Raw genomic sequence first — 27,934 nt, 5'->3', positions numbered from 1 at the left:
TTAAATATCATTGCGCAACTTTTGATAATTACGATAGTACCTTGAATGGTTGTGGTAGTACCTTGAATGGTTGTGGTGGTACATTCTTATCATCCCGTGTTATCATTTATATGACATAAGGTCATTAGTCATAGGCTCATAGCCTACCACTGGTCGTGGTAATACGGTGGCTTTGCCGCCTTGGACAGTTGGACTTGGTGGTTGGAACTTGAACTAATCACATATCAAACTCCAAGCAAATGCCTAAAAAAAATGAAATACCCCATTACAAACTAAACCAAAACAAATGCAGGGGACATGAGCTTTGTACGTAGGGTTTTAGCTTCAACTAGAAAGGGTTTATCTTTAACTTCTCAAATTCAAATCAATCCCCCCAAATCTCAACTACCCTTTTGCAATTACCACTCAATTCCCAACAATTTACTGCAAAAATTGATAAAAGAACCAAAATCACGCATCAAAATCATTCTTGATTCTGAAGAAAATTCGACTCTCAAAAGCATTGGTTTTTCCTGGGATGCTCTTCTTTCTGCTATCAAGTGTTCTTCTACATCCAAGGCAAACCTGGTAAATTCATCAAACCCAGTATATTATTTGAATTAATATGTGATTGGATGCTTGATACGTTTAATACCCCTTTTTTTTTACACAAAAAAAAAAAAAAAAAAAAAAAAAAAAAAAAAAGAAAAAAAAAAGAGAGATTTATGGGAATTAAGGCTTGTGAATTTGGATATTAAGAAATAGATAATGATATCACTAGTTTTCTTTTATTTGGGGTTTGATTAACTTATGTTGTACTGTATATGCTTTTACTAGTTAGTCACTTTACTATGAAATGTTGTTAGTTTACAGATACAGACTTGTGCTAGTATTCTTATATTTGTGAAAAAACTGGGAATTGTATTTGGTACTTTAGATTTCTAGTGCTTTTGGCTTGTATTTATGGCTAGTTATTATCAACCAGGCTTTGGAGTGGAGATTAGAGAAACTGCTGAAGCACAATGAAAGAAATCATGAGTTGTTTGCTGAACTAATTTCTCATTGTGAGGAAACACGAAATCTCGAGTTAGCTATGCGTACATTTATGGCAATGGAGTCTGTTGGGTTGAAACCGACATCTGATATCTTTAACTCGTTGATTTTGGTTTCGTTGCGTGTGGGAAATGAAATGACTGCGTTTGGCTTGTTTGAGGTTATGGAGAGGTCAGAAGACTATAAACCAGATTCTAAAACTTATAATGCTTTCGTTTCGATGTATGCTAAGTCTGGTAATGTTAAGGCTATGCAAGCATGGGCCTCAGCTAAGAAAGTTGCTGGAATTCCTGCTGATTTGCAGCTGTATGAATTTCTAATTTCCGGCTGTGTTAAAGCAAAAAGATATGATACAGCCGAAAATTTTTATGAAGAAATGATATCATCAGGATTTATACCTAATATACACATTTTGGACAGAATAATTGATGGTTTGTGTGAACAGCAGGATATTGGTAGAGCTAAAGAGTTTTTGCTCAGCATTATTGATAATGGTTGGGCAGTTAGTCCACATATAGCAGACAGACTTGCACATCTGTGTTCTGAACTAGGAAAAATTGAGGGAATTGAAGAGCTTCTCCAAATCTTAACTGCATCAAAGGAAAGTCCAGAAGTTCTTTCGAGAGTGCACTGTGGAATCATAGGTATGCATGCAAGGGCAGATAGATTAGATGATATGGAATATGCTGTTGGAAGAATGTTGAAACAAGGGTCAACATTCAAATCAGCTGATGATATCAAGGTGATCATTCGATCTTACTTTAGGCGAGCAGCATATGACAGGCTGGAGTTATTTTTGGAGCATATAAAGGGCTCGTGCCAGTTCACAAAATCAACATATGATTTATTGGTCACTGGTTATAGTGAAGCTGGGTTATCCGAACAACTGGGCATGTTGCTGAAGGAATTGGATCTTTGTGAAACTTCATGAGTACTGCATTATTGCATTCATCTCATTTCCCAGCAGAAATTTTGCGGGGGGCTTCAAGGTTAAATCAGAGATCTGGCCATGGAACGTCTGTTACTCTGTTAATTATTAATTACCAAAAGTAATTCTACTTCTGAGGTTATTGACTCAATTCAGCAGAATTCGAACTAACAGCATATGGTCTGTTTCCATTTTCTGAAGTCTTTTTCCATTTGTTTGTGAAAGGCTTGGTTTTACCTTTCAGATTTCAATCAAAGCTGTTATTTGATGCCGAGGTTGATAAGGCTGAAAAGCTGCTAGCTTAAGCAACTGTAATGTTGAGAGCCTAATCTGCTACATACAATTTGGTAAGTGGCAGTGTTTTCTGTGCTTAAAGTTTTTATTGAATTTGAATCCTTCATTTTTCACACTTCTTTTTTTCATTAATGAGTTTATCATTCTTAGTTACTGATTGGCATGTAAGAAACCATTTGATAGTTTGAAATTTTGAATTGACAAATTGTAACATGTGTATACTGAAGGCGCCTTATGACTGCTTTTACAATTCGAGGCTGCTTCTTGTTTCAAATAGGTGAATCTTCATTTGAATTCATAGAATATGTTTTTATTTCTTGGAATTAGAATATAAACCTGATGCACAGGAGTGACTGTAATCACAGGGTTGCCACCTTGGAGATTAAGAATTTAGGATAAACCCTGAACAGGGAGTGCACTCTTGACTCTTGAACACCCTCACCCAAATTTATCCTCCAAATATCATCCTATTCGTCTGTAGAAATACTCATGTGCGCAAATTTCAAAGACTTAGAGAAACACCCGTGTGCATAAACATCAAGGACTCCTAGAGAAGTGCCCATGTTTTAGGACTCCAGAGTCCATCACCTGTGTATGGTATATCTTTCCTCTTGCAATCACAAATCTTATTTTGTAAGAGCATTGATTTAGAATGCAACGGCTGCTGCAAGTGCTGCTTTGACATACCAAGAAAATATTGGTGAGTGCAACGTTGCAAGGGTTTGATATGTGTTTCTTTGATGATAATGAAACGTTTATGACCTAATTCCCCCACACCCTAGACCGTCAAAGCCTAGACTTAAAAAGTAAGGAGAGAAAAGAACATTCTTCTCCCAAAAGATCCTAGCAAGGATAGCTAGATGAACTAATAGGATGAACCTATGTCAAAGGACATCCAAGAAAAATATGTTTGCATCACCCTTTCTCGGCCACTTGGGCTGGGCCATTTATGCTGTCCAGCCCTATATCGTCTGTACCGAAAGCTACTCCATCTTTGGCATTCTAGTTTTCTTGGTCCCGCTTCAAGGGATGATAATGGAAAATGACAGCCTTTGTGCAGGGGCATTAGACACTCAATATGATGGTACTTGCTCCTAAGAAACCTTCGAATCCCTTTCTAGCCTTTTTGGGCTGTAAGTAGGATAAAGGTTTATTTAGTTGGCTGACCACTTGTTGAACATATAAGACAAACACAGAACAATCACAGGAAAAAGAAATTACTCTTTTCGTCTCTAAATATCTAAAATTATGCACCTAAGATAATTTATACAGTGGATTTTTATTATTTTGGTAAAGGAGAGTTGATGAAAAGGTTATTGCGACCACTTGACCATAGATAGAATGAAGCATTCTTTTAAGTGACACCCTAAAAATGATAGTGTAAACATTTAGAGTTGGAGGGAGCACGAGCACCACTGTGAAATAGTTTCTTCTTGACCATGCTGTAGTAATTTTCAGGTTTTCTTAACAACACCCCCTGATAATTAAAGATTATGCCACATTTGTTGAGAGTAAGTCTTTTCCAAATTTTACTACTCCGGTACTTCATAATTTAGACCTTTTGTCTCCTCACATCCATTTGAGGATTTCAGATAGACTACATTAGTGTACGGTGGCGGAGGCGTAAATTTTACACAGTACAGTATGGTTATTATACAGTATGTAAGCTTTTAAAATATGATCCTCAATCAAATATGACTTTTGAAGTACTCGTATTCAAGGAACAATGGAAGTAGCATATATAATTCCTAATTTTATTAAAATGAAAAGTCAGGTGCCTAACAGTCATATATTTACGTAGTATATGACCTTTCATCTATAAAATACTTTCTTTCTTTTTTTTTTTTTTTTAAATAAAAAAAAAAAAAAAAATCAGGATGCTTTATGTTGTTTCTGAGATTAGGTAGAAATTTATTTCTATAAAGCACAAAAGACAGAAGGTAAAGTTGATAGAACTTTTAGACCATAATAGGGAAATTCCTGCTCCAGAAGAAGCCATATGCTTAACCTAATGAATATAGAAATTTAAAAATGGTGAATAATGAAACAACTTAACACTTTGTCCTAAAGTAATGTGTTTAATTTTTCTTGTAGTGGTGCTCCTAATAATAATGGGTGCATGTGAGTGTTGTAGGTCCAGATTATTTTACCTTTTTGCTGACCACAAAAAATTATTGAATATATGCAGTGCTACCTAAAGCTTGTAAAGTACTCACCCCATGCTTCATCCCACTCAGGATAATGTGGTAATTACCTTGGTTCTCCCACCATCTTTCTTGTTATTGCACTTTCTTGCACTGGCTATGACCATTGCTCTCTTCGGAATTAATTGTCACGTACTCTCGTACTCTATTGGTATTCGGCAAAAACATCACCTTTCTCAGTACATTGATAATTTACTACTCCGTATTGAGTTTTGTGATACCTCGCTTTTGATTTAGAGAAGTTGGGACAATGTGATAATTTGACAACATAGTATTTACGATCATTATTATTCATAGCTCAACAACCTGAATCCTTCAAGATCAGGAATTAACAACATAATGCAGTCTTCATTACTGTTAAGAATTGAAGAAAAAAAAAAAAAAGCGGCCTTTATGATCCCAAGTACAAGTTATTACCTTGTTAATTCATGAATGTTTATGAATAACATAAAGATCTGAAATCATGAAATTTAATTAATGCATGATTAGACTTGAAGCACCTCAACTAATTTGGTAATGGACTAATTATTACTCCTTATCTTGTGAAATATTAAACCACTCATTAACCTAATCTCACAGGATAAATTTTTTTTTTTTTTTTTTCGCACCCTATCAAAAAAGTGTGGTCCCACACAAATGTCCAATTTTCAATCACAAAGATTAAGGACAAACATAACATACTATACTAGCCATAGGAGTATCAAAGCTCGTCAATCACGGGCTACCTTGACAACTTTTGTTACATTTTCCATACACTCTCAAAAGGTTAACTGACAGAGAATTTAGTTAGTAGTAGTTGCTCTACTCACTGTCATTTCTTCAACAACAAAGCATGATACTTCCTGCTTAATCTAACCAACTCTTACAACATTATCTTTGTCCCTTGAGCCATGTCTTTTCCAGCACCGGCTGCTTCCCCGGAGATCGATGTTGGAGATCCGACATCGCTCCGTGAACTACTACCACCGTCGCCAGGAAATGATGATGTTACCCCTCCTCCTGCACCATCTGTCACATTACCAATATCAGTACCTTCTTCACCACCAGTAGTATCACCCCCACTACCAGCAGTAGTTGTAGGAGGAACTACTCCTCCTGCACCTTCTCCTGTTCTTTCTCCTCCTCTTCCTACACCTACATTACCTCCGACGTCTCAACCTCAACCACAACCACAACCGCAGCCTCAACCACAACCACAACCGCAGCCACAACAACCTGTTTCTTCACCGCCACAAATACCTACAAACATCCCACCACCAGTAAGAACAACCCCACCAAATGTTATTTCTCCTACACCAAGTAAACCTATTAATATAAAACCACCACAAAAAGAAACACCACCCAAAAAAGAAACTTCACCACCAAATATTATTTCACCTCCACTTAGTAAACAACCTAACATTAAACCATTACCACCTACTAGTAATCCAACTATTACTCCCTCACCTCCATCAACACCAGCATCTTCCAGGCTACCAGTAATCCGGCCTGCAGCTCAACCAACCCCATCTAAACCAGGCTCATTAAGACACCAAGCCACTCCTACAACACCAAGACCACAATCACCTCTTCCTGCTTCTGCTGTCCTTCCTTCCTCACCACCTGTTGCTCTACCAGTTCCTCAGACACCGGGTGGTGGCGCATGGATTCCCTTTTCATCAGAATCTCCTGCGCCGCTTCCTTTACTTCCTAGCCCGCCTGGGACATTAAGCTCCTCTGCAGCTCCCCTGCATGATCATGGTAGCAACAATGGAGGGTTAGTATCATCATCATCAAGTGATCATCAGAACATTCAGGCTGCTGCTGTTGAACCAAAGGGGTCTAATAATGGGGCTAGTGGATTTGCTGTGGGATTGGCTGTTGGTGGGATTTTGCTTCTACTTCTTGGAGTTGTCTTTGGCATTCTGTTTGTCTTTTGTAGGAGGAGAGAAAAGAAGTTTGGTGATAATGGATCTGGAAGAAAACATACAACTTCATTCACTGGATATGAAGGTAAACCAGTTTGATTTTTCCTCTCAATGAAAGTATTTAACATACAAAATTCTGTAAAACAACAATGTCAAAACCTTAGTCCTAGAAGGATGGGGTCAGCTGCATGATTCAAAATTGAGGCTTTGATTTCAGATATTGAATTTATCTTAGATTTATATTTCACTTAAGGATGATTGGATAAGATATAAAATCTTAATCATACATATTTGCTGCATTATTTTCAATGTGATGGTCCCCTTTTAAATGAGTTACAAAAGTTTCTATCTTAATAACATATTGCATCATTAAGTATTGGAATTCCTCAAGTATATAATACTAATCTTGATTTGTACTCTAGTATGATTCAATATTTGAAGCATCTATGCTAACATTTTCTTTTTCTTAATTTGATTGATTGATTAGAGAAAGGTTCATTACCCCTGTACGCAAAGAAGGATCCTGATAACACTCAAGGGCTCCAAAGTGTGATCAATGTAAGTACTCCTAAGGGGCCAATCATGGATACCAATGGCAACTCTCCGGTGACTGGGGGACCTACGTCTGGGAGTGGGCACGCCCTATCAAGTGGGACTTTCACGTACAAAGAGTTATTGAGGGCCACCAATGGGTTTTCAGAGCAGAATTTGCTTGGACAAGGCGGTTTTGGGTATGTGTTCAAAGGGGTCCTTCCGAATGGGAAGGAAGTTGCAGTGAAACAGCTGAAGATCGGAGGGCATCAAGGAGAAAGAGAGTTTAGAGCTGAAGTTGAAACAATTAGCCAAGTTCATCATAAGCATCTTGTTTCCTTGGTTGGGTATTGCATTTCTGGTTCTGAACGATTGCTTATTTACGAGTTTGTGCCCAACAATACATTGGAATTCCACTTACATGGTAAGTTGATCAATCAGTTTTTACTTCTTCATTCTTTTAGCATGAAATTTCAAGTAGTTCATTGTACATTTGAGCATAATCTTGTCTAGTATAATTAAAATATGACTAAAATTGCAGGAGAAGGGCAGCCTGTTATGGATTGGCCTACTAGATTGAAGATTGCAATAGGCTCTGCAAAAGGATTAGCATATCTACATGAAGATTGTGAGTATTCCTTTGCCTAATAGATTCACAAGTAGTGCCTTTTAATTTCACTTACTTTGTTAATGTGGAATATATACAATTTGTTGCAGGTAGTCCTTCTATCATTCATCGGGATATAAAAGCTGCAAATATCCTCCTTGACTTTAACTGCGAGGCAAAGGTGAGATTTTTTCCTGTATTCGCCACTATAAATTTCTGACATTCTATGTCTGTGTGACAGTATGAATCAAAAAAATATTCATCCTATGCTTTCATGCTGAGCTTAAGGTCTTTTCTTCAGGTTTCTGACTTTGGACTGGCAAAAATTTTCTCAAGTAGTAATCCTTCTGTTACCCACATGACAACTCGAGTTGTAGGAACTTTTGGGTAAGCATTCTTTACAGGATTAAACATACATGTGCTGATATCCTAGAGCCTGAGTTGAGCTCAAGCAGTAAACATTTGCTTTCTTTTCAAACAGCATTCAGCTCTCAGGATAAATGTAAATCATTTAACTTTTTCATCTTCTTAATTTTCTATCATGCATAATTGCAGATATTTAGCTCCTGAATATGCATCAAGCGGTAAAGTTACTGATAAATCAGACATATATTCATATGGGGTTATGCTCCTTGAGCTTATCACTGGCCGTCCACCCATCAGCAATTTTGGAACTGCTGCATGTGGAAGTTTGGTTAATTGGGTAATTCTCTTTCCGAATTCTACCATGTGCTTCCCTTATACTGCAAAGTGTTATGCCGGAAACAGAGAATTTTGTTTATTGATGCTACAAAATTTGATATATAATATAGGCTCGGCCCCTATTGGCACAAGCTATTGGAGATGGGAAATTTGATACTTTAGCTGATCCAAAATTACAAGATAATTATGATGTTGATGAAATGTCTAGTATGGTGGCCTGTGCTGCAGCATGTGTTCGTCTTTCTTCTTGGCGTAGGCCAAGGATGAGCCAGGTAAATCTGATCCCCATAATTCACCATGGTCTTGAAGACATTCTTTGTATATAAGTGTAATTTTGAGAATGAAGAAATATTTTATTGTAACTTTTGATAGAGCTCTCAAATTCGGGTCTGTGCATGATCATGGTCAGTTCGTTAGTTAACACATGTTGGCATAACCAAACCTTCTCAAAAAAAGTTCTCGAATTTTAATCATGAACTGTATACGAATGCAGGTGGTACGTTCCTTGGAGGGAAACCTTTCAGCATCTGAGCTTGATGACGGAATTAGACCAGGACAAAGCTCAATGCATTTCCCCTACGAAAGCTTAGATTTTGATGCACGAAACTACATGGAGGATATGAAGAAAATGGCCTTGACTAGCAATACAACCACTCCTAGTAGATATAGCGAGAACACTAGTGAATATGGCCTGCTCCCTTCTCCCTCAAGCACTGACACTAGCCAACTCAATTACTCAAGAGGCTGATATCTTGGACTATATGTTAACTACGTAAATATTGGAGAAGCGTAAAGAAAAGAGAACGGGAAGCTAAAAGGATAAGAAAACACGGATAATATCCAAATTCTGTAGGAATTTCTCATTCAACTTATTAGAAATTGATAGAAATTTCCATTTTATACTTTGTTTATGGGGAGAAAAAGTTTGTTTTCTGTGAAGATTAGGATTAGTTGGATTTTCAAGTACATATTCACATAAATGAGTTATTCTTAGGGGTGCTACATGAACAAATATTGAAGTGAAAGTGATTATAATTTTGTAGATTAAACATGAAGTTACAAGTTCTGGTTTGTTTTGCATTTTTGTTGCCAGAATTGCAGCAATTCTTGATGATTCCTTTTCCCCATTTCTGTTTTCCCCTTATTATCGGCTTCCTGACAATCTTCCGTAATTACATAAATAACTTAGCTGTGATTTCCCCCTTCTTGTGCTGGATGGTGCTTTAACAACAGCTAAGCTTTGAAGTACAGCAAAGTTCTGTTGGATTAATTTAAGCATAACTAAGCTTAGTTTAAGGAAATTTTGTATACAACTAATTATTTATACTGGTATATTCCATATGAACTGTCAACTGTCAAAAGGTTGATATTTGAAGCTGTATTTTTCTTCAAGCATTTTTTAGAACCAAGTCAAAGTTAGTATTGACAATGACTAAGTGTCTTGACATTTCAATATCACTCCATTGTACTGGTAAAATAGAACCATGTGATCGCGAATTGTGTTAGAAATTGACAGCATTATATGTTTGGTGATTGCAATTTTTGAAACACTTCCATTGAGATTGAGCGAGAAGTTGAGAATATATAATGCCTGTGACCTTGTCCAGACTCGTATTTATGTGTAATTCTATTTGGTGTTCCTAGGGATTATGCCAAGTATTGCGCATATATCTCCTATTGTATATTTCGATGTAGGACTCATAGAAGACGATTATGTTGATGAGATTCAATCTCATGTCTTTAAAATTGCACAATGTTTCTTATGACTTGCACTATTATATTCTATTGTTTAAATGACACTCCTAAACATAAAGTATACACATTATGCATGTATCATATATGCATCAAACCAGTAACCATCATTAATTTGACTAGCGTATAGAAAACCACAAAGAACAATGATGTAGACGAGATTTGATTTCAAATTTAGCATACCATCCTCAAAAGTTTAACCAACCAAAATAGCTGACATCCATGCCTAAACCAAATTGTATTAACCAATTTAATCGTGCATGATTGACTATAGTCGTCATTCATCAAGACACAATTTCATATTTAAAATGAAATTCAAATCAAATACATGGACAACCACACAAAAGAATACTCCCAATTTCCCAAATAGGAAGTTTATTAGCCTTTCCATTTCATACATTAAAAATAATTTGAACAATAATCTCGCTCCACACACCCCACCTCTTTCTCTTTCTCTCTCTTCTTTACAAGGCAAGCAAAACTCACACAGTATATTACCAGATTCAAAATCAAATCAAAACTTCAAATTTGAACAAATTTTGAAACTTTTCTAACAATTTTTGCTAATCATGGCGTCTCGCCGTCGAATGCTTTTGAAGGTCATCATTCTTGGTGATAGTGGGTAATTCCCTTCCTTCTCTCTCTTTTTTTTTTTGTCATCAATTTCTTTAAGATTATAAATAATTGAACAATTTTTCCATTATTGTTGTGATCTTTGATTATTTATTGGGTAATTTTTGTTTGATTTGATTTGCAGTGTTGGAAAAACTTCATTGATGAATCAGTATCCTTTACATTTTTATTTTTATTTTGAATTTGATTGATTGAAAGGAATTTTTTTTTTTTTTCTGGGGATAATGTTTATATTGTATGATATGGTTTAGCCTTAATGTATGATCAGATTTGTGAATCATAAGTTTAGTAATCAGTACAAAGCTACAATTGGGGCGGATTTCTTGACAAAAGAAGTTCAGATTGATGACAGGCTTTTCACATTGCAGGTGAATTATCTGCTGCTTTTATTTTTCTTGAATTTTTTGTTATTTATATGTGTTATCTAGTGCATAATTGGCCTCGAATTACTGGTTTTTGATGTTCATAATTTATGGGAATTTTCTTTTATTGATATTGAAACATTGTCTAGAACATCAGTTTTTGAATGATATTACTCTAGTGAAAGTATTAAATGTTCACAATATCACTTATATGTAGTTTGTTTTTTTTTTTCGGGAGAGTAATTGTCGTTTGTTTGTCTGTTTATCGCCTGCATTTTCTCTCAGTAAATGCCTGATGTAGCCATGTAGGTATGTAAATTTTACTTGCAAGAGGGGGAGTGAAAATAATTCTACACTTTATTGGATGGGCTATAAATTGTATGTAAACTAGTGTAACTTTTGTAAGGTTTCGACCTTGATGACAATAGATTATGAGAATATTATTCTTGCTAGTTAACTTGCTCTATTGAACATTTGGATCACCAAGCATAGTGGGAGAAATTAGATAAACAAAGAGGCTTAGTATCAGTAGTTGATATTTGTACTAGAACCTTAGTCCGATGCTGAAATTCATATGTACATTTTAAGGTTTGAAAGAGATACAAAGTTTGGTTAGTTAATTGAGGTTTTTCTTGAATATATGACTTGGAAATTTACCAGACAGCCTAAATACAGCTTTCATGGAAGTCTTTGCAAGCAAATGTTAGTAATACTTTATTCTTTGGTGCACTAATACTTGTAGGAAATAATTGGGTTGAAGTGTAATTCTGAAATACCCAGCAAAAAGAAAAGGGTTCAGTTAACTTAAGCTTACAGTACACCTTTTCTATAAGCCTTTTTGTGGATTCAGACTAAGATAAGTGTAGATCACGAAAGCTTGCTGTATGTTGGTACCTATATATAATTCAAAGTTTCGAACCCGGAAAAAAATTGATAGACTGACCCAGACCTGACTTGACTGACCAAGTTTCCTGGTTTTATATGTAGTAAGATACTAAGGTTACTGATGATGACTAACCTTGAAAAAGAGAGACCCTTTGGTTACTAGGGATATTATTTTATATATCTAGAGTCTAGTATATCTTGAAGAAATAAATTCTTGATGCAAACTGTGTTTAGCACACCGCCGCTGAAACATCAATGCGCTGTAGCACTCTGTTCTCTAGAGAATAACCACCACCACCACCACTTGGTACAGATCCAGGATTCCAGGTCATCCTGCCATGGGTCAAGATCTGGGGAGGTTTAAATGTACATAGTTTTACTGACTATCTGGAGAAAATATTGCTAAAAGATTTACAATTTATTTGAAAAAATAGCACATGGAATATGGATGTTTGGATTGCCCTTTTGCTCTAACATGAATGCTTTGTGACAAGCATTAGTTCACATGAAATATTGAAATTGATTGTTGGAAATGTGTATGGCACACGCACTTCCAAATTATATACATAGGGGCGTAGGAATGTAGGGTGGAATATGTTATAGGGAGATACAGATGTTAGAATAGTTTTTTGGCACCCAATCTCCTTAGGCATTTAGTTACAAAATGGTGTCCTCTGGATTGGTCTTGCTATTCATCAGACAATGTCTTTTGTGATCTTGCCCACATGCCTTGTTTTTATTTGGTAGTTCTTGTATTGTCCTACCTGCAGTTTTCTGCCATGTTTTTGTGATTTGACTCATCACATCTTTTTGCCCCCTTTCATTCAGCAGAAAGATTAAATTATTAGTTTATGGCAGGATCATATGGGGAAGTTGTAGTACTAGAATTGCAAATTCGTTTTGTTGCCTGTTCTCTTTGCCAATCTAATTTACTAGATGGGAATCGTGAAATTGGTGTATATAACTTGTTTAGTCATTTTATGGCCAGCAGTTTTAAGATTTAAGTATCAGGCTCTACTATGCAGCTTATCAGCAAGATGATCTTTTAATTTCATCTGACCCATAGTCTAGATTTTCTTTCATGCTCCTCATTTTCCAGTTTGGAAATTTTCTTTGTTCATTTTACTTAGAAATGATACTTCCATGCTGAAAAGGTGTCTCATTTGTTCAGATATGGGATACGGCTGGACAAGAGAGGTTCCAAAGTCTTGGTGTGGCCTTCTACCGTGGTGCAGACTGTTGTGTGCTTGTGTATGATGTTAATGTCACAAAATCATTTGATGACCTTAACCGATGGCGGGAAGACTTTTTGTTACAGGTAATTGTTGATGAGCTCTTTTTTCCGGCCATTTTATTGTTCTTGTCATAACTTCTCTTTTGTTACTAATTGCAGGCTAGTCCACATGACCCTGATAACTTCCCGTTTGTTGTGTTAGGCAACAAAATAGACGTGGATGGTGGGAACAGCCGAGTGGTAAGATTATTTTGTCTATCTGTAGTGTCTTTGGTTTGAGATGATCAATAGTTCAAATACACATATTATTCTTAGGGCATATTGTGTTTTCGCATTTTGGGCATGTTTTCTGTACTGCTCTATTGCTTCAGTGCCAGTGGTAATACAAGTTAATATGATTGTCTCTAGGTGTCTTCAAAGAAAGCAAAGGCTTGGTGTGCCTCTAAAGGAAATATTCCCTACTTCGAAACATCTGCAAAGGATGGTACCAACGTTGAAGCTGCTTTTCAGTGCATAGCAAAGAATGCCATTAAAAATGAGCCTGAAGAAGATACGTGAGTTTAATTATCATATACTCTCCAACTTCATTGGTTTCAATTGTCTATTCTATCAATTTGCCCTTCGAATTATCTGTCCCTAACTAAATTACAATGCTATTAGCATGGTGTAGAATATTCTTACTTTAATTAATGAGCACTTGAAAACCTATTGTGCCTTTATTTTTTTTCCTTTCTCATTCTCATATTCTGTAAAATACTTAACCTGCTTATGTCATTCTTAATTAGATATCTTCCGGACACCATCGACATGTCTGGTGGCCAGCAACAGAGGTCATCAGGATGTGATTGCTAGGCTGGTTTTTTGCTGATTTTGGCTGGCTCAGAGCTTTTACTCATCACCAACTATTAAACTTTAAATCAACTTCATTTTGTGTACATTACTCAAATAGAGAGTTAAAGTGATTATTCGTTGTGTCATAATTCATTAGTTTTCTTATTGCTACCTACATGGCTACATATATTGTATGAGCCTCGCTGTTGCTGTCAGTGAGCTTACAGTACAGTCGTTTATCTTGTGCATTCCGATTTCTGGTCCAAACACTATTTATTTGACATCAGTGTAATGATCAATACGAGTAATTATGTTGTATCACTTTCTTTTAGAATTAAGAAATCTTTGGACATGTTCTTTTAAAGAAAAGCAGGGACCGATAACACAGACGAGGGCACCTTTTTAAAAACTATGTAGTATCTAAGAAACTCGTCTTTAAGGATCTAAAGAAGCTATTGTAGTATACACTAATACACTATAGGATATTATTTTCCTCTTTGATACTACCTCCGTTTTTAATTAGTTGACACGTTTTGACTTTAGCACTATTAACCCACCTCCCTTTGACCGTGTTTTGTGCTTTATACGTAATGAAAAATACAGTCATGTGAGATCTTGTTAAATTCGTCACATTATATACTTTCAAAATATCAACTTTTTATAATTTTTGTTTATCGATAATTAAAGATATTAATGATTGAATAAGTGCATTGACAAACGTGACTAAAGAAACGTGTCAACTAAAAAGAAATGGAGGAAGTATATGTTATCTAATGATGTACATAATTGAAATATAGTGAGTTATTAACAAAGTTGTTGAATATATCTTCAGTGAAGTTGTGATATCATGTTTTTCTTGGAGATGAAATTGGGCAAAGCTTGAGGAGATATAGAAAAGAGAAATCATTATTGAACTCACTTTGAAAGAACAAATCGTATGATTATATTGCACATCAAGGAGCATATAAATACTCTAGTCACTAAAAGTTTATACTTCGTATAATAAGATGGTAACATGAACAGAGTACACAATTAAGATGAGCTTTACTAACTCTTTCAAACTATCAACAGAAAGGAATAAAAGCATGTTATGATATCCAAAAACCAATTTTACTCGTATGTAGTGTAGAAAACTGTAGGCAATGTTGTAAAGGGACTTGCATACTTATGGGACTGCTCAATTGATGGAATTTGTGTAAGGAAATTGAATGGCTAAATCGCGGACAACCTAATGAGTTATCCCAAGGACATGAATTCATGTTTTCCACTTGAGATTGTTGGCACTAGTTCACTGTCGTGTGGCGTGGTACCATTATGCAATATGGTCTCTCAGCTTGGAAGAGGCTCAACTTTATTGGAGTGCTATGAGCCCCAAATTTCTAGTTGGAAAGCCTCCTTTGGATAAACAAGCAATGACTTCATTCTTCATTGCCAACCTAGAAATGAGAACTAAGCATTTTAACGCTCCCCCTTCCCAACAGTTGTTCGAATTGGAGACAGAAATAATCTTCGGCCAATATCTCCTACCATACACTACTTTGGTAACGTATAATTGAGCTAGGGAATCTTTTAAGAATAGGTCCCCTCTTCCTTCCGTCTCCTTAGGTTCAGATGTACCAAAAAGGTTCTTTAGACCAATTCTTATAATCTCCTTGAATCCTGAAATCTTCGCTTTTTCAGATTCATACTGTCCGGATTCTAAAGCCTGGATATAGGAAGGGTGTGAGTGTGTTAGCAGACTTCTCATCTTCAACTACAGCAACCCCCTATCGAACATATACTTTCACATCTCAAGGCCTAAATTTATTGTTCAACAGTCTTCCAGCTGAGTACATCAACAAGCGAGCAAAATGACGAATACATACTTCATACAGCACTAATCCATCTATGGCGGGTACGAGTGTGCTAGCAAGCACAATATCCATTCTTTCCCCAGAAGAGAACAAGAGCTGAACCCTTGGGCTGTATTGAACACTACAACAAACGAGTTTTGTTGTCCTCTGATATAAATCACAAGGAAAATTATAAACAATTGGCAATCAGAGGTTGATAAAATCATTTGACATTTTCACATTTCCACTTCAAAACATTAAAAGGCACATGCTTCACCTACATGTTCAGCATTTTTTGCTCTTTCAAGAATTCAATCTTACAATTAGAAGAATTCCATGCCAGCAAGCAAGGAAAGCTTTAACATATCACCAGAATATGAACCTAAAATGTTTTTACTGGGAAAAAAATCGAGCATAATTTTGGTTTCTTTTGTATAAAGAGACCAATGCAATGATTGGATTTGAATGGACGACTTCAACAGTAGTTACCAAAAAAAACCATGTATGGGCATTGCATGATTCTTGAAAAAAAAAACTCTTCAATCTATGCTTCAGCATGTAAATTCAGGATCAAAGAAGCAACATAACAACCTCAATCATCCACCTTTGTCCTTTTGCCCCTCAAGATGAAGAAATTGTTTAAACCAATGTTTCCATGCTGCGTCTTCTTGTTGTTCGATCCAGGACAGAAAACAGCTATCTATTAAGCAGAAGACGTTGACATACAGAAGTTGGTACCTCACAGGTACATATCGAAAGTTAGCAACCTGAAGGATTGGCCATATACCACCTTCCAGAGCCAAGGCTGGGATAAAATCTCTCTTCACATCTTCTTTAATTTGAGGAACGCTCTTTCCATTAGTAAAACCCATGTATGTAAAGAAAACTAGTAAATCCACAGGCCCAAAGATGATCCCGTCAAGCGCAACTTTAGAGGCAACAAAACGAAAGGAATTTTGTTGCATTCTCATTCGCACCTTCAGGAAACGGTCTAGACCTTCATACCTTCAAGACAGAAATAATTTACAGCTATATTAATTCAGTAAATAAAAAGGAGTAACTCTTCCAACAACAGATAGCGTAGTTTACTGAACAGACTTGCATACAAAGAGCAAAAGTAATGCAAAAATAAAGTGGGATGATAAGATCCCTACCATCCTTAAAAAAACATGTGATTTGGTTATAATCTTGAGTGAAGCATTTTAAAGAAATTAATAGAGGACAATTGCAGGATTAAGGCTTATGGTATTAAAGCTTTGATTCATTGATTGATTGAATAGAGGACAATTGTGCTATCCAACAAAACCCCTATTTCAGGGACAAAAAAAATTCAACAGTAAAAGGGGCAACTATAAAACAGAAACTTCATAGTTGAAAATGCAAGTCCTAAAAACTACTCCACTTTTTACTCATTTCATTATGCCTTTTCTTTCCCTTCTCTTAGCACGCGCACTGAAAAGTATGTATTCATTAAGTATTTAATCATATACATCCCCATCATTTCATGCACAAACATCCACCATCCCCACACCCAAAGGGTTAGCCTATAGGGATGAACCACAAAATTAAAATAACAGCAACTTATAGCCATTTTCTTATCTCTATAATCAACAAAACATCAGAGCTTATCAATCAATTACTCATGAAAGAAAAAACCAAGTTGGAGGCAAACAAAGCTACCAGGGTAAAAATATGAAACATAATGCTATAAAAGTAATGCATTAGTTGCAGCAAAACTAAACCAAAAACTTAATGAACCAATACAGAGCACTAACAGTACTTCAATGTTGTGAAAGGAATCCTGCCAATTATCCTTAATGTGCTATTTAATGTCTTGATGCCACACAGATTTCATAGCTAGTAACCATATTAAGATTGGATCAAACCTCAGAAAAATAAAAGTCCATCAATAACCCTCCCTTAATGATGGTGCTTGGCCAACTTGGGTGTAAGTATATATACAAGTAATACAACAATATTGATATTGTTAAACTCCAAAGTGATTATGTACTCAACATCATATTAAATTCAAGATGAATACGATTAGAAATTTTGTTGTTTTCAAGTAAACATTTTTGTTTAGGAACTCACTATCTACATTAACAATAGAAAAGAGACAAAAATGTTTGGTCAATAGGCATCTCATACACAAAACTATCAAGAAGAAAAGAAAACAAAAACATAATTTTGCATACTTATTAGTTGTTTTAATGTACTGTGGCACAACCTCAATGTTGTACACAGATGTGAGTAGTGAACCAGTGATGAAGAAAAGACTAACCAGAAATGACCCACTGGTCCAATAAAACCAAAGCCAAACAAACTTGTTGCAGCAACCCTTTTCCAATTGATCTTCAATTTCTTGTCCTTTTCCTATGAAATGCAAAGAAGTAACAACTTATTACCACCATAATAACTAAGAAGAGAATATGATGTCCTTATCCTGTTCGATTTTAAAGTTAGGCAAAATGTTTTGTAGTAAAGGAATCAACACAATGAGCCATATTGATGGCACAGGCAGATCAAAGCCTTGTCCTAGCTCACAAATAGAAAATTAGAGTTGTATACGAAACAAAAAACAAACATTGATATCTCACAACCAACGACAGGCTCAAAACACAATCGCCTTTAAGCTTATTAGCAATTTAACATAAACCAACACAACCTTGCTCAGATAGGTTTAGAACCGATTAAAATGTAGCAGCATTGATCAATAGAAACACTACCAGACGGAAACAAGGTAAGAGACAGAAGCTCATATAACCATAGTTTTCAAAAGGCTAAGCAGACTAACTACTCTACACTAGCATAACCAATGAACACACTCACATGAGCACCCATCACAGATAATTCATACTTAACAATGGAGCCAACTCAGTTAACTAGTAAATATCAGACTATAAATTGGATCTCCACCCATTAAATCTGCAAACAAAAATGCAACACATATAGCAATCGGAAAGAGAACTAATGAGGAAATCCTAAAGAAAATGCACATTGGCCTAATACAATCAATTAACACTGTTACACTGAAGACTGAATAATAACTATTTAACCTTTTAAACCATGCAAATTACAATTCTCATTCAGTACATTTAACCTTTGTTTTTCGATTCAAAATTTGTTGGAACGAAGATAATAGACTATTTTCCCAAATGGGAAATTCGCCATATAATTAAAGATTACCCAATTGTAAACAAACTAAGAACCTAAGAAATCAAGAATTTTGCACCAAAGATTCATCATAAGACCAAATTAAAATATTTTCCTAACAATTACCCAATATTTAAACAAACCAAAAACCCTAAATCAATTATACAAAAGAAAAATGCACTAAAGATTCTTCAAAAGCCCAAACTAGAATATTTCCCAAACAATTGAAATGCCCTAGAAAAAACCCAGAAAACGATCAAAAACAATAATCAGATAAACCCATTTCGCCAACAACCCATATTCAAATTAAAAAGATCCAAAAAATTCAAAGATTAAAAGATTCTTACAGAAATTTGGAGGGGTTTTTTGGCCATGGAAAAGGTAATGGTTTGAGCAGCAATATCCCCAACTCCCCAAAGTAATCCAGAACTTATCATTTGAGTCTTTACTGGGTGTACTGTCAAGCAATTCTGATACCATCTCCATAATCTCAACATTTTCCAAAAGCTAAAGAAAAAAACTGCAATTGATCGAAAAGAGAGAGAAATTGAGAGAAAGAGGGATGAATTTAGATGGGTTTTAAAGTTTTTGGGTGATTATTCGATTAGGCATTGAGATGCGGCAATGCCCCCCAAAAATTGTTGAAAATCAGGGCATATTGTGCATGTCATAGAAATTGTTGCAGTTTTAGATATTTCAGGGGGTTTTTTGAGGGGTTTAATTTTCGTTCTTTTGGCTAAAAGTGTAATACGTCTTTTGGTGGTGCTGTGTTTAGAGTTTAAGGGTCACAGCTAATTAGTGACCTGGGCGATCCTCGATTGTTTTTCTGGTGTTTTATCCGATTCGCTTTTTGGGTTAATTCAGATTCGGGATCAATTGTGGGTGGTTAGGTCTCAATCCCCTCCCAATTGTTGTTGCGAGGATCATACACGGATCCTTCCTACCAAGTGTAGTCTCAATCACCACTACACCAACAGCCAATTGGTTGGTATGGAAGATTGTGGATATCACTTCTTTTTTTTTTTTTTTTGAAACCGATTCTGGATATCACTTAAATATTAATTTGTTGGTATAATACTTTTTTGCATCTAAAAAATATTTAACCTTGATAGGAAAATTTCAATCGATAAATCACATTAAATACATATCGGATACAAATTAAATGAGTCATAGCAATTTAAAAACATTGTAATTATTGTAATTATTCATCGTTCTAATTGAGCCCAAATAAATACAATCGGTTACAAAACTTAATTTGGGTGATGAAAATTAAATTATTTTTTGTAACAACTGATTTAATTTATTTATTGTACAATCATAATTAATTGTACACACTTCACCCAAAAAAAATAAAAAAATAAATTGTACACATATTTAATACATGCAATGTGATCGGTTTGATGGCGTGGCTAAATAAGAAAAAGAAAATGACATGTGGCGATATGACACTCCTTGCCTTTGAGTTTTAATAATAACATTGATTGATGTCACATACTCCACATACATGATACATTGACACATCATCAAATTGATTTGCATGAGTAATAGGCATGAACACATGAACCATGGGAGCTATCCGGTATCGAATTTAGAAAGCGGTCTTTGTTATGCAATCTACTTATTACGAAGTATATGACTTATATTCCAGACAACATAAAATCCGTTGTACACAAAAATAAAATGTATATAGAATACTGAACACAAATAAATAACCTTATTTCAAGTAGGTTTTTTTCAACGAGTTAATTTAATATATATGGCTCAACTAATGACCAAATTTAACTAGTGGTGTGACTATTGACAAAAATGTCACACAAATCAAATGGTGGTCTACCTCTCCTTAGAACCAACTCCACATCAAAACTATCTATAGGCTAACAATTTTATGTTAGTATTTTATTTATATATATATATATATATATATATATATATATATATATATATATATACACTAGTTAAAGTCCCGTGCAATGCACGGATTTTTAATAATTTATATAGCGAATTACGACATTAATTTAACAATTATATGCTTAAAAAAAAAAGAATTACAGTAAAATATATACATTCAAAAATATTTCGTTTGAGTGCGTATGGCAAAAATATAATCGTTAAACTGGAAAGTAAATATTACTTGTATAGGCTATAAATATTTTTCATAAGGAAAGATAAAGAGTGGAGGGAAAATTTATAACCATTGAATGACATGTGTCATCACTGGTTTCGCTTTTAGTATTAAGTGATTGATTAACATGATACATGTCGCTTTTAGTATTAAGTGATTGATTAACATGATACATGTCGTCATTACAGTTGGTTGCATAATTTACACTAATCTAAACATGCTTTTGTCTTTCCTAATCCATACAATTTTAGGAAATATATTTAATGCTTATATGCAATCCTTAGAGCTACATATAAGATATAATCTTATAATTATATTCTAATCTTATAATTATATTCTAATATATGCTCCCTTTTCTTCGTCGTCTAACAAACCCTTTATAGCAACCTTCAATCTCTAGTAGCATGTGCTACAAACTTACCATGACCATCATTCCATCGTTATAACCAAGCATGCTTGGCGAACCCCACCAACTACAAATGCTTGGGAGTATCTACTCTCAAGCGGACTTCAAGAGTTGGCTCGCTAAAGCTATGAGAGGTGTCGGTTCAATAAAGTCTTTCATTTTACCTTAAAAAAAATCAGTCCATCAATAATAAAATTCGGCCCAACCTTTTCAATTACAATCCCACATCCAAACTTGACTTTAAAATATTCATAACACCTTCAAAATTGCATCATGGGGTTGATAAATAGAGTAGGATTTTTACTAATTGGTGACGAAAACATTGTGCATGATAGAGAATATCCATAGAATATTCTCATCCTAGGTTTAGGATATATTTTGTATAAGATTATCTTTGATATCCGTATATATCTTATAGTTACCTAATATGATTAAGTTTCTCATTGTAACCCTATAAATATTGATCAATGGAAATCACTCTAATCAAGGAGTTTTACAGTATCTGACATGGTATCACAGCTTAGGTTAGATATTGGGATTATATACAAAAATTCTCACCCTGCCGGTGGGTTAGAAAATTAAACCCACCGGCGGGATATACAAAGTTTTTTATGCTTCCGCAAACACACATATAGATTGTTTTTTCTTTTCTCAAAGTTTTTTTTTAAGAATCTCTATGTAACCTTGCGCCTCCCACCAACAGTAGCAATCGCGAAAGCCTCCTCCATCATTGTTGGCAATCGCATACACTACCGCCTCCCACTACTGGCAGTAACCACATCTGCCAACCTACTCCATGTGCCGCACTCTATTTCCACCTCCCCATGACCAACAATGATTCTTACATTGCCTCATTGGTTTTTTTTAACACATAATCACATAGATTTTGTTTTGGTGGTGGTATATCACAATAAGGTCAAATTTTGCACATCTCTTTTGCTATCAAGTTAGCTCCTTTTATTGTTGCAGCACTTGGAATCTTTGTGGAGTATTACTTCTTGCTACCTAGTTTCTCTTTTGAGAATTGATTAATTTCAAGCGGTGGGATTTAATCTTTTCTTGCGCAATTTTATTTGTTTTTCTTCAACTGTGATTTCACATAGTAGTGTAGTGTCTTCTCCCCGATGATGGTTTGATCCCTTCACTTATTCTTCTCTGGATCTGCAACTTGGCCCAAGTATATGCGTGACTCTTCTCCTTCGGCCTAGAAGCGCATATCTCTACTATACGTAGGTCGTGGTTGTTGCTTCTCATCGTCATCACCAGCACACGCCTACTACTTCTCTTTTGATCATGGGTTACTATACTATCCTTACCGTTCGATGCGTGATTCAGATCCATTCTGAGCATCCGATTTTCTCCCGCTTTGACTGCGGGGGTGTGATAGAGAATATCCATAGAATATTCTCATCTTAGGTTTAGGATATATTTTGTATAAGATTATCTTTGATATCTGTACATATCTTATAATTACCTAATATAATTAGATTTCTCATTGTAACCCTATAAATATTGATCAATGGAAATCACTTTAATAAGGAGTTTATATTATCTGACAGTGCAAAATCACAACATCGATGCGAATGAGCCACATAACACAAACCATCACTTTCATGAGACAAATTGTGTGAAGGCTAAGAAGTTGGCGAATTTCTAATTATCCAAACTCCAATATATCTCCGAATCCCTTGTAACAGTGTGTGTGGATAGTAACACCCCACTACCCACACGTCACTAATCATCTCAATACTCCATTTATTCTGCTCATTTTTTCATCTCCTTTTTCTCTTTTCTTGCAATTATTTCTAAGAAGAACACTTCATCATCATCATTCATCAGGTACTATTTCTGCCCCTTTTTTTTTTGTACCTGTTTAACAATTATGTTAATTAATTTCTGGGTTTTGATTTGTTTTTTGAGATGGGCTGAATTAATTCAAGTTTGTCGTCGGATTTTTGTGGGTTTTATGGTGTAAGATTATCTTTTAGTTTATGGGTTTTCAAAAATATTGGAACTTTGGAAGTTGGTTTTGGTCTACATTACTTGTGATGCTGCTTTGTATGGGGGTAATTTATGGGATTTTGCTTGAATTGTTTATGCTTTCCTTGATATTCTTAGAAGGGATTCTTAGAAATTGGATAATATTTGCTGATTGAAGTATAATGGATAGTTTCATGGTGAATTTAGGAAAGAGGAGAACAGCTCTAAACTAATTAATTTGACCTATTTTTCAGGAATTTGTGTTTAGCCTATGATCTTTAATGTATGCTTTTGAAATATGCAACAAGTATTTCTTTTGAGAATCAAGTGTCAACAATATAATCTAGAATGAGAACAGGAAAGGGCTAAATGATGTTAAGCTGTAGACTTAAAAGACTTTTTAGGTCTTTAGATGTGAAGTTTGGCTAAATTAACCGTCTTCTTGATGCCCCCCAATTGCGAAGGCGGTGAGATGAGAGGGAAATGGGGTTTGGAAGGGAAGAAGATTATTGATTAAAGCTTTCAGGATAATTTATTTGCTGATCAAGACAATACTGTAGCCCAATATTGGTTTTACTACATGTGACTGTGTCTGATCTAGGGCTAAGTAATGGATCTTCATTATATGAGACTCTTTTTGTTATGCTTTTTGTCGGGTGCCCCTGCCAGCCTGATTATCTTAGCTTTTATTGGGGACAGGAGTTGGAATGGGATTGTGTTCTGCATACAAGTATTGTATCAAAAAACCATATGTATTCTTCTTATTTTACTTTTTTTTTACTTACCTTTAAACTAGTTAGTTTTTTTTGGGGGTGTAGTTATTAATCTTAGCAAAACCTTTTTTTATCTACAATTGGAGATTATCTTATATATCACTATATCAGTGACTCAGTGTATTATAATGTAGTCACCGGTATTGTGAGAATATACTCATATTTCATATTTGATTTAAAAAATGCTTTAGTTCTGTGTTTTACAAGTCTTTGATGTTCAATTGTTTCACCAATCACCTCCCATTATCATCAGTTAACTGAATTCTACTATGAAATGCCCTCTTTCTGCCCTAGTAAAAATGGGATGTGAAATGAACACTATGGTTTTTATCAGCGATTGCTTCTGTTCTTCACTTTTTTCTGGTATTGCATGTCTATTAGAGAAAAGAATAATCATGGTGGAGTTATGAACCTGGGGCTTGTGTAAAGTGACAAGCTATCTGGAAATTCAGTTTGATATCTGAAATAGTATACTTGTGGAAGATATGGCTCATTTCTATGCTCTGCTCAAGCCCCCAGAAGCAGCTTCTGTCACAAAGAGAGAAATGGTTCAACCTATACCAGCAAAGGTAAAGTGTTCAAACTGATAGACTTAGGTACATTGCCTTAAGCCCTCTTTTTGAGTGCTCAGGTGTTGTCATTGTTCTTAATTCTTTCATGTTCTTTGCAAAGTTCAGAGTGTAACTAATTGAAACGGAGATCCTGAAAACTGTTTAAGTGGATTGGTTACCCCCCCCCCCCCCCCCCCCCCGACACTTTCTAATTATCCAGCTAATACAAGGTTTCCTATTAGCTCATTCAGATTAATGTCATTACATTATCCACAAGCTGGAACTAACACCCGCATTAAGTCTTTTGTTTGTAAGTTGCTTCTGAAATAGTATTGCCTGGGTAGCATCTGCATTCCTGCTCTATTTTTTATCAGACCTTTTGGTTTCTGCTTCTTCCTCACAAACTATCTAATCTCTCACTTCTGTATTTCTAAACGATTTGGGTACTGGTTGAAAAGTAAAAGTTTCTTAATTTTTTTTTCACTAGACTCACTCTTTAGACTCTTTAGTATTTACCCAAGCCACTAGAGGAAAATTCTAACATATCTTGAACGCAGCAATATACTTTTCCAGAATCCAATTGTCAATCTTAAGACTGATTTATCCTGCTCTCTACAGGGCACTGGCTAAAAGCTAACAGGAAAACTATTTTGGGACAGAGGGAGTACTTTTTATAAAATAATACCAAGTAAAAACTAGTAAATTTTGGAATATTATTTGTTTTTTTTCCCCCTCTAATGACCTCTAATCTACCTTTCACCAAACACCCTGAATACAAATTTATACATTGATGTATCGAATGTGTTGAGGTTGTAGTAATTAGTCAGTCTAACTATATTGTGAGTTTGTGACGTGCTTGTTTCAGGGACACAAAATAGGTGTTATCCAGCTATACCCAGATCCGGAATCAGTTTGCTGTGCTTCGTGTTTGAAAAAATCTAGTTGCAAAATAGTCCGTACTAAAACAAAGATGATGAACATTTTGCTAGAAAAAGGAAAGGCTGAAGATGCCCTGTCAATGTTTGAGCAGTTAATTGAAAACGGACACATTCCATCACTGATAACATACACTACTCTGTTAGCTTGTATGACCATGCTGAAACGTTTTGAATTCATACACCCAATCATCTCCCAGGTTGAAAAAAATGGGATGAATCCTGATTCTGTGTTTTTCAATGCTGTTATAAATGCATTTGCAGAATCAGGAAATATGGAGGAAGCTATGAAAGCTTTTCTGAAAATGAAAGATAATGGATACAGAGCTAGTACCAGCACCTACAATACATTGATTAAAGGGTTCGGCATTGCTGGTCATCCTGAAGAATCAATGAAATTGCTTGAACAGATGTCCTTGAATGGGATGGCAAAACCCAATCTCAGGTCATACAATGTATTGGTTAGGGCTTGGTGTAGCAAGGGAAATATTACACAGGCATGGAATGTAGTCCACAAAATGATAGCTTCTGGCCTGAAGCCAGATACTGTTACCTACAACACTCTAGCAACAGCTTATGTTCAGAATGGTGAAACTAAATTGGCAGAGGAGATGATATCAGAGATGCTAAGCAACAATGTACAACCGAATGAAAGAACTAGCTGTATCATATCAAGTGGATATTGTAAAGAAGGTAAACTGAGGGATTCTATAAGATTTATCAATAAGATGAAAGGAGTTAAAGGACGTCCCAATCTTGTCATTTTCAATTCTTTGATCAAAGGCTTTCTGGATAATACAGACCGGGAGGGGGTTGATGAGGTGAGTTTTCACATTTCTCTACTCTGCCCTTGGTATATTACAAGATTAGTGCTTTCTGCAGATAAAGTGATTTTGTTATGATAAGAATCATTCAATTGGTCTATATCCCATGTTCTTTCAGTACACTACGTGGTACTTGTTGTTTCATGTCTGTCATCACACCAATTTGTCTTTTGTGATTTGATGCTCCATACTATAAGTTTAGGTTTGATTTTTCTTGTGAACCATTGTTGTGATGAAATATTAATCATGTGCAGTATCTCTAACAGGTTTTGAGATTAATGGAAGAATATGGACTGAAACCAGATGTAATTACATGTAGCACAATCATGAACGCATGGAGTGCTGCAGGTTTCATGGACAAGTGCCAAGAAATATTTGATCATATGGTTAAATCTGGAATTAAACCTGATGCTCATGCATATAGCATTCTCGCTAAAGGTTATACACGTGCAAGGAAGCCTGAGAAGGCCGAGGAAATACTAAACCATATGATAAATACAGGTCTTCGTCCTAATGTTGTGATGTTCACAACTGTAATCAATGGCTGGTGCAGTACAGGAAACATGGAATGTGCAAACAAAATCTTTAAGAATATGTGTGATTATGGGGTATCACCAAATCTGAAAACCTTTGAAACACTAATTTGGGGATATGGAGAGGCAAAGCAACCGTGGAAATCTGAAGAAATGCTTCAGATGATGGAAGAATTCGGTGTCCAGCCTGAAGAAAGCACCTTTACACTCATTGCTGAAGCTTGGCAAGCTGCTGGTGTAGCTAAAGAAGTGGGTAGAGTTCTTGTTTCTGCAAGAAACCAAGCATTGACTGATCAAAGAAATAGCCCTGAGGAGCTGCCAGTTGTAAGTTCAGAAGATGCATATCAGAAACAGCTGTCTAACTCATCGCATTCTGACATGTTATTGGCAACCAATGGAGTTATTGGTGATTCTAAAGGGTCTGGCCCTAGTACCATTAAAAGCCGATTGGTACTAAGAGATGCATCAGAAACTCCCTGGAATACTGCTGCTAAGTCCATTAATGCTGCTCAAGCTTGTCGATTTGGGACCAGACCACCCATCATTTGTCGGAAGCAATCTCATGGGCAACCAAGTTTGTACAGCCACCTTGCTCTCTCATGTACATTGGTTTTCTTAAACTGAGAGGAATTTGGGTGTTCCATGTCTTGGAATGTTACAGGAGTGAATACTCGTCTTACACCCATTTAATGTTGTAGATACTAAGTTCTCCCTGTTCAACTAATGTTGTAACTTACTGGGCATAATTACTTGCTTAGCTAGGTACAAAATTTGGTAGTACAGAAAGCAAAAAAACTGTAAAGGGCATTTTGGTAATGTCATGAAAACACTCATTACTTCAGAGGTGTATTATTTTTAGTCTCGAATACTCTATTTTTAGTCTTATGACAAATATTTGAAACGCATGCAAAAGAAATTATTGT

At 35.5% G+C, this 27,934-nt stretch overlaps 5 protein-coding genes across 5 annotated transcripts; 4 read left to right on the top strand and 1 right to left on the bottom strand.

The window, feature by feature from the left end:
• Positions 1 to 179: 179 nt before the first annotated feature.
• Positions 180 to 2,369, top strand: LOC145556450 (uncharacterized). The gene is made up of 2 exons (XM_081618102.1): positions 180 to 567; positions 965 to 2,369. The coding sequence occupies exons 1-2, from the start codon at positions 298 to 300 to the stop codon at positions 1,961 to 1,963; spliced, it is 1,269 nt and encodes a 422-aa protein (XP_081474228.1). The 5' UTR covers positions 180 to 297; the 3' UTR covers positions 1,964 to 2,369.
• Positions 2,370 to 5,301: 2,932 nt separating this feature from the next.
• LOC145642152 (proline-rich receptor-like protein kinase PERK8) lies at positions 5,302 to 9,300 on the top strand. Its single transcript, XM_081693247.1, has 8 exons — positions 5,302 to 6,450; positions 6,853 to 7,320; positions 7,438 to 7,524; positions 7,614 to 7,684; positions 7,805 to 7,890; positions 8,059 to 8,206; positions 8,316 to 8,477; positions 8,699 to 9,300. The coding sequence occupies exons 1-8, from the start codon at positions 5,349 to 5,351 to the stop codon at positions 8,951 to 8,953; spliced, it is 2,379 nt and encodes a 792-aa protein (XP_081549373.1). The 5' UTR covers positions 5,302 to 5,348; the 3' UTR covers positions 8,954 to 9,300.
• A 1,059-nt stretch (positions 9,301 to 10,359) lies between these two features.
• LOC145556449 (ras-related protein RABG3d) lies at positions 10,360 to 14,220 on the top strand. Its single transcript, XM_081618101.1, has 7 exons — positions 10,360 to 10,579; positions 10,715 to 10,741; positions 10,859 to 10,958; positions 13,009 to 13,155; positions 13,231 to 13,311; positions 13,480 to 13,625; positions 13,857 to 14,220. The coding sequence occupies exons 1-7, from the start codon at positions 10,527 to 10,529 to the stop codon at positions 13,921 to 13,923; spliced, it is 621 nt and encodes a 206-aa protein (XP_081474227.1). The 5' UTR covers positions 10,360 to 10,526; the 3' UTR covers positions 13,924 to 14,220.
• Positions 14,221 to 15,948: 1,728 nt separating this feature from the next.
• LOC145556448 (protein SYM1-like) lies at positions 15,949 to 19,587 on the bottom strand. Its single transcript, XM_081618100.1, has 3 exons — positions 19,235 to 19,587; positions 18,016 to 18,107; positions 15,949 to 16,739 (listed from the first exon to the last, which is right to left on the bottom strand). The coding sequence occupies exons 1-3, from the start codon at positions 19,382 to 19,384 to the stop codon at positions 16,331 to 16,333; spliced, it is 651 nt and encodes a 216-aa protein (XP_081474226.1). The 5' UTR covers positions 19,385 to 19,587; the 3' UTR covers positions 15,949 to 16,330.
• A 3,500-nt stretch (positions 19,588 to 23,087) lies between these two features.
• Positions 23,088 to 27,903, top strand: LOC145642150 (uncharacterized). The gene is made up of 4 exons (XM_081693245.1): positions 23,088 to 23,254; positions 24,550 to 24,737; positions 25,585 to 26,475; positions 26,745 to 27,903. The coding sequence occupies exons 2-4, from the start codon at positions 24,654 to 24,656 to the stop codon at positions 27,633 to 27,635; spliced, it is 1,866 nt and encodes a 621-aa protein (XP_081549371.1). The 5' UTR covers positions 23,088 to 23,254; positions 24,550 to 24,653; the 3' UTR covers positions 27,636 to 27,903.
• The last annotated feature ends 31 nt before the right edge of the window (positions 27,904 to 27,934 follow it).

This window comes from Chenopodium album, chromosome 8 (assembly GCF_948465745.1).
Source record: "Chenopodium album chromosome 8, dcCheAlbu1.1, whole genome shotgun sequence".
Lineage (NCBI taxonomy): Eukaryota > Viridiplantae > Streptophyta > Magnoliopsida > Caryophyllales > Amaranthaceae > Chenopodium > Chenopodium album.
This window is presented reverse-complemented; position numbering and strand designations above follow the sequence as displayed.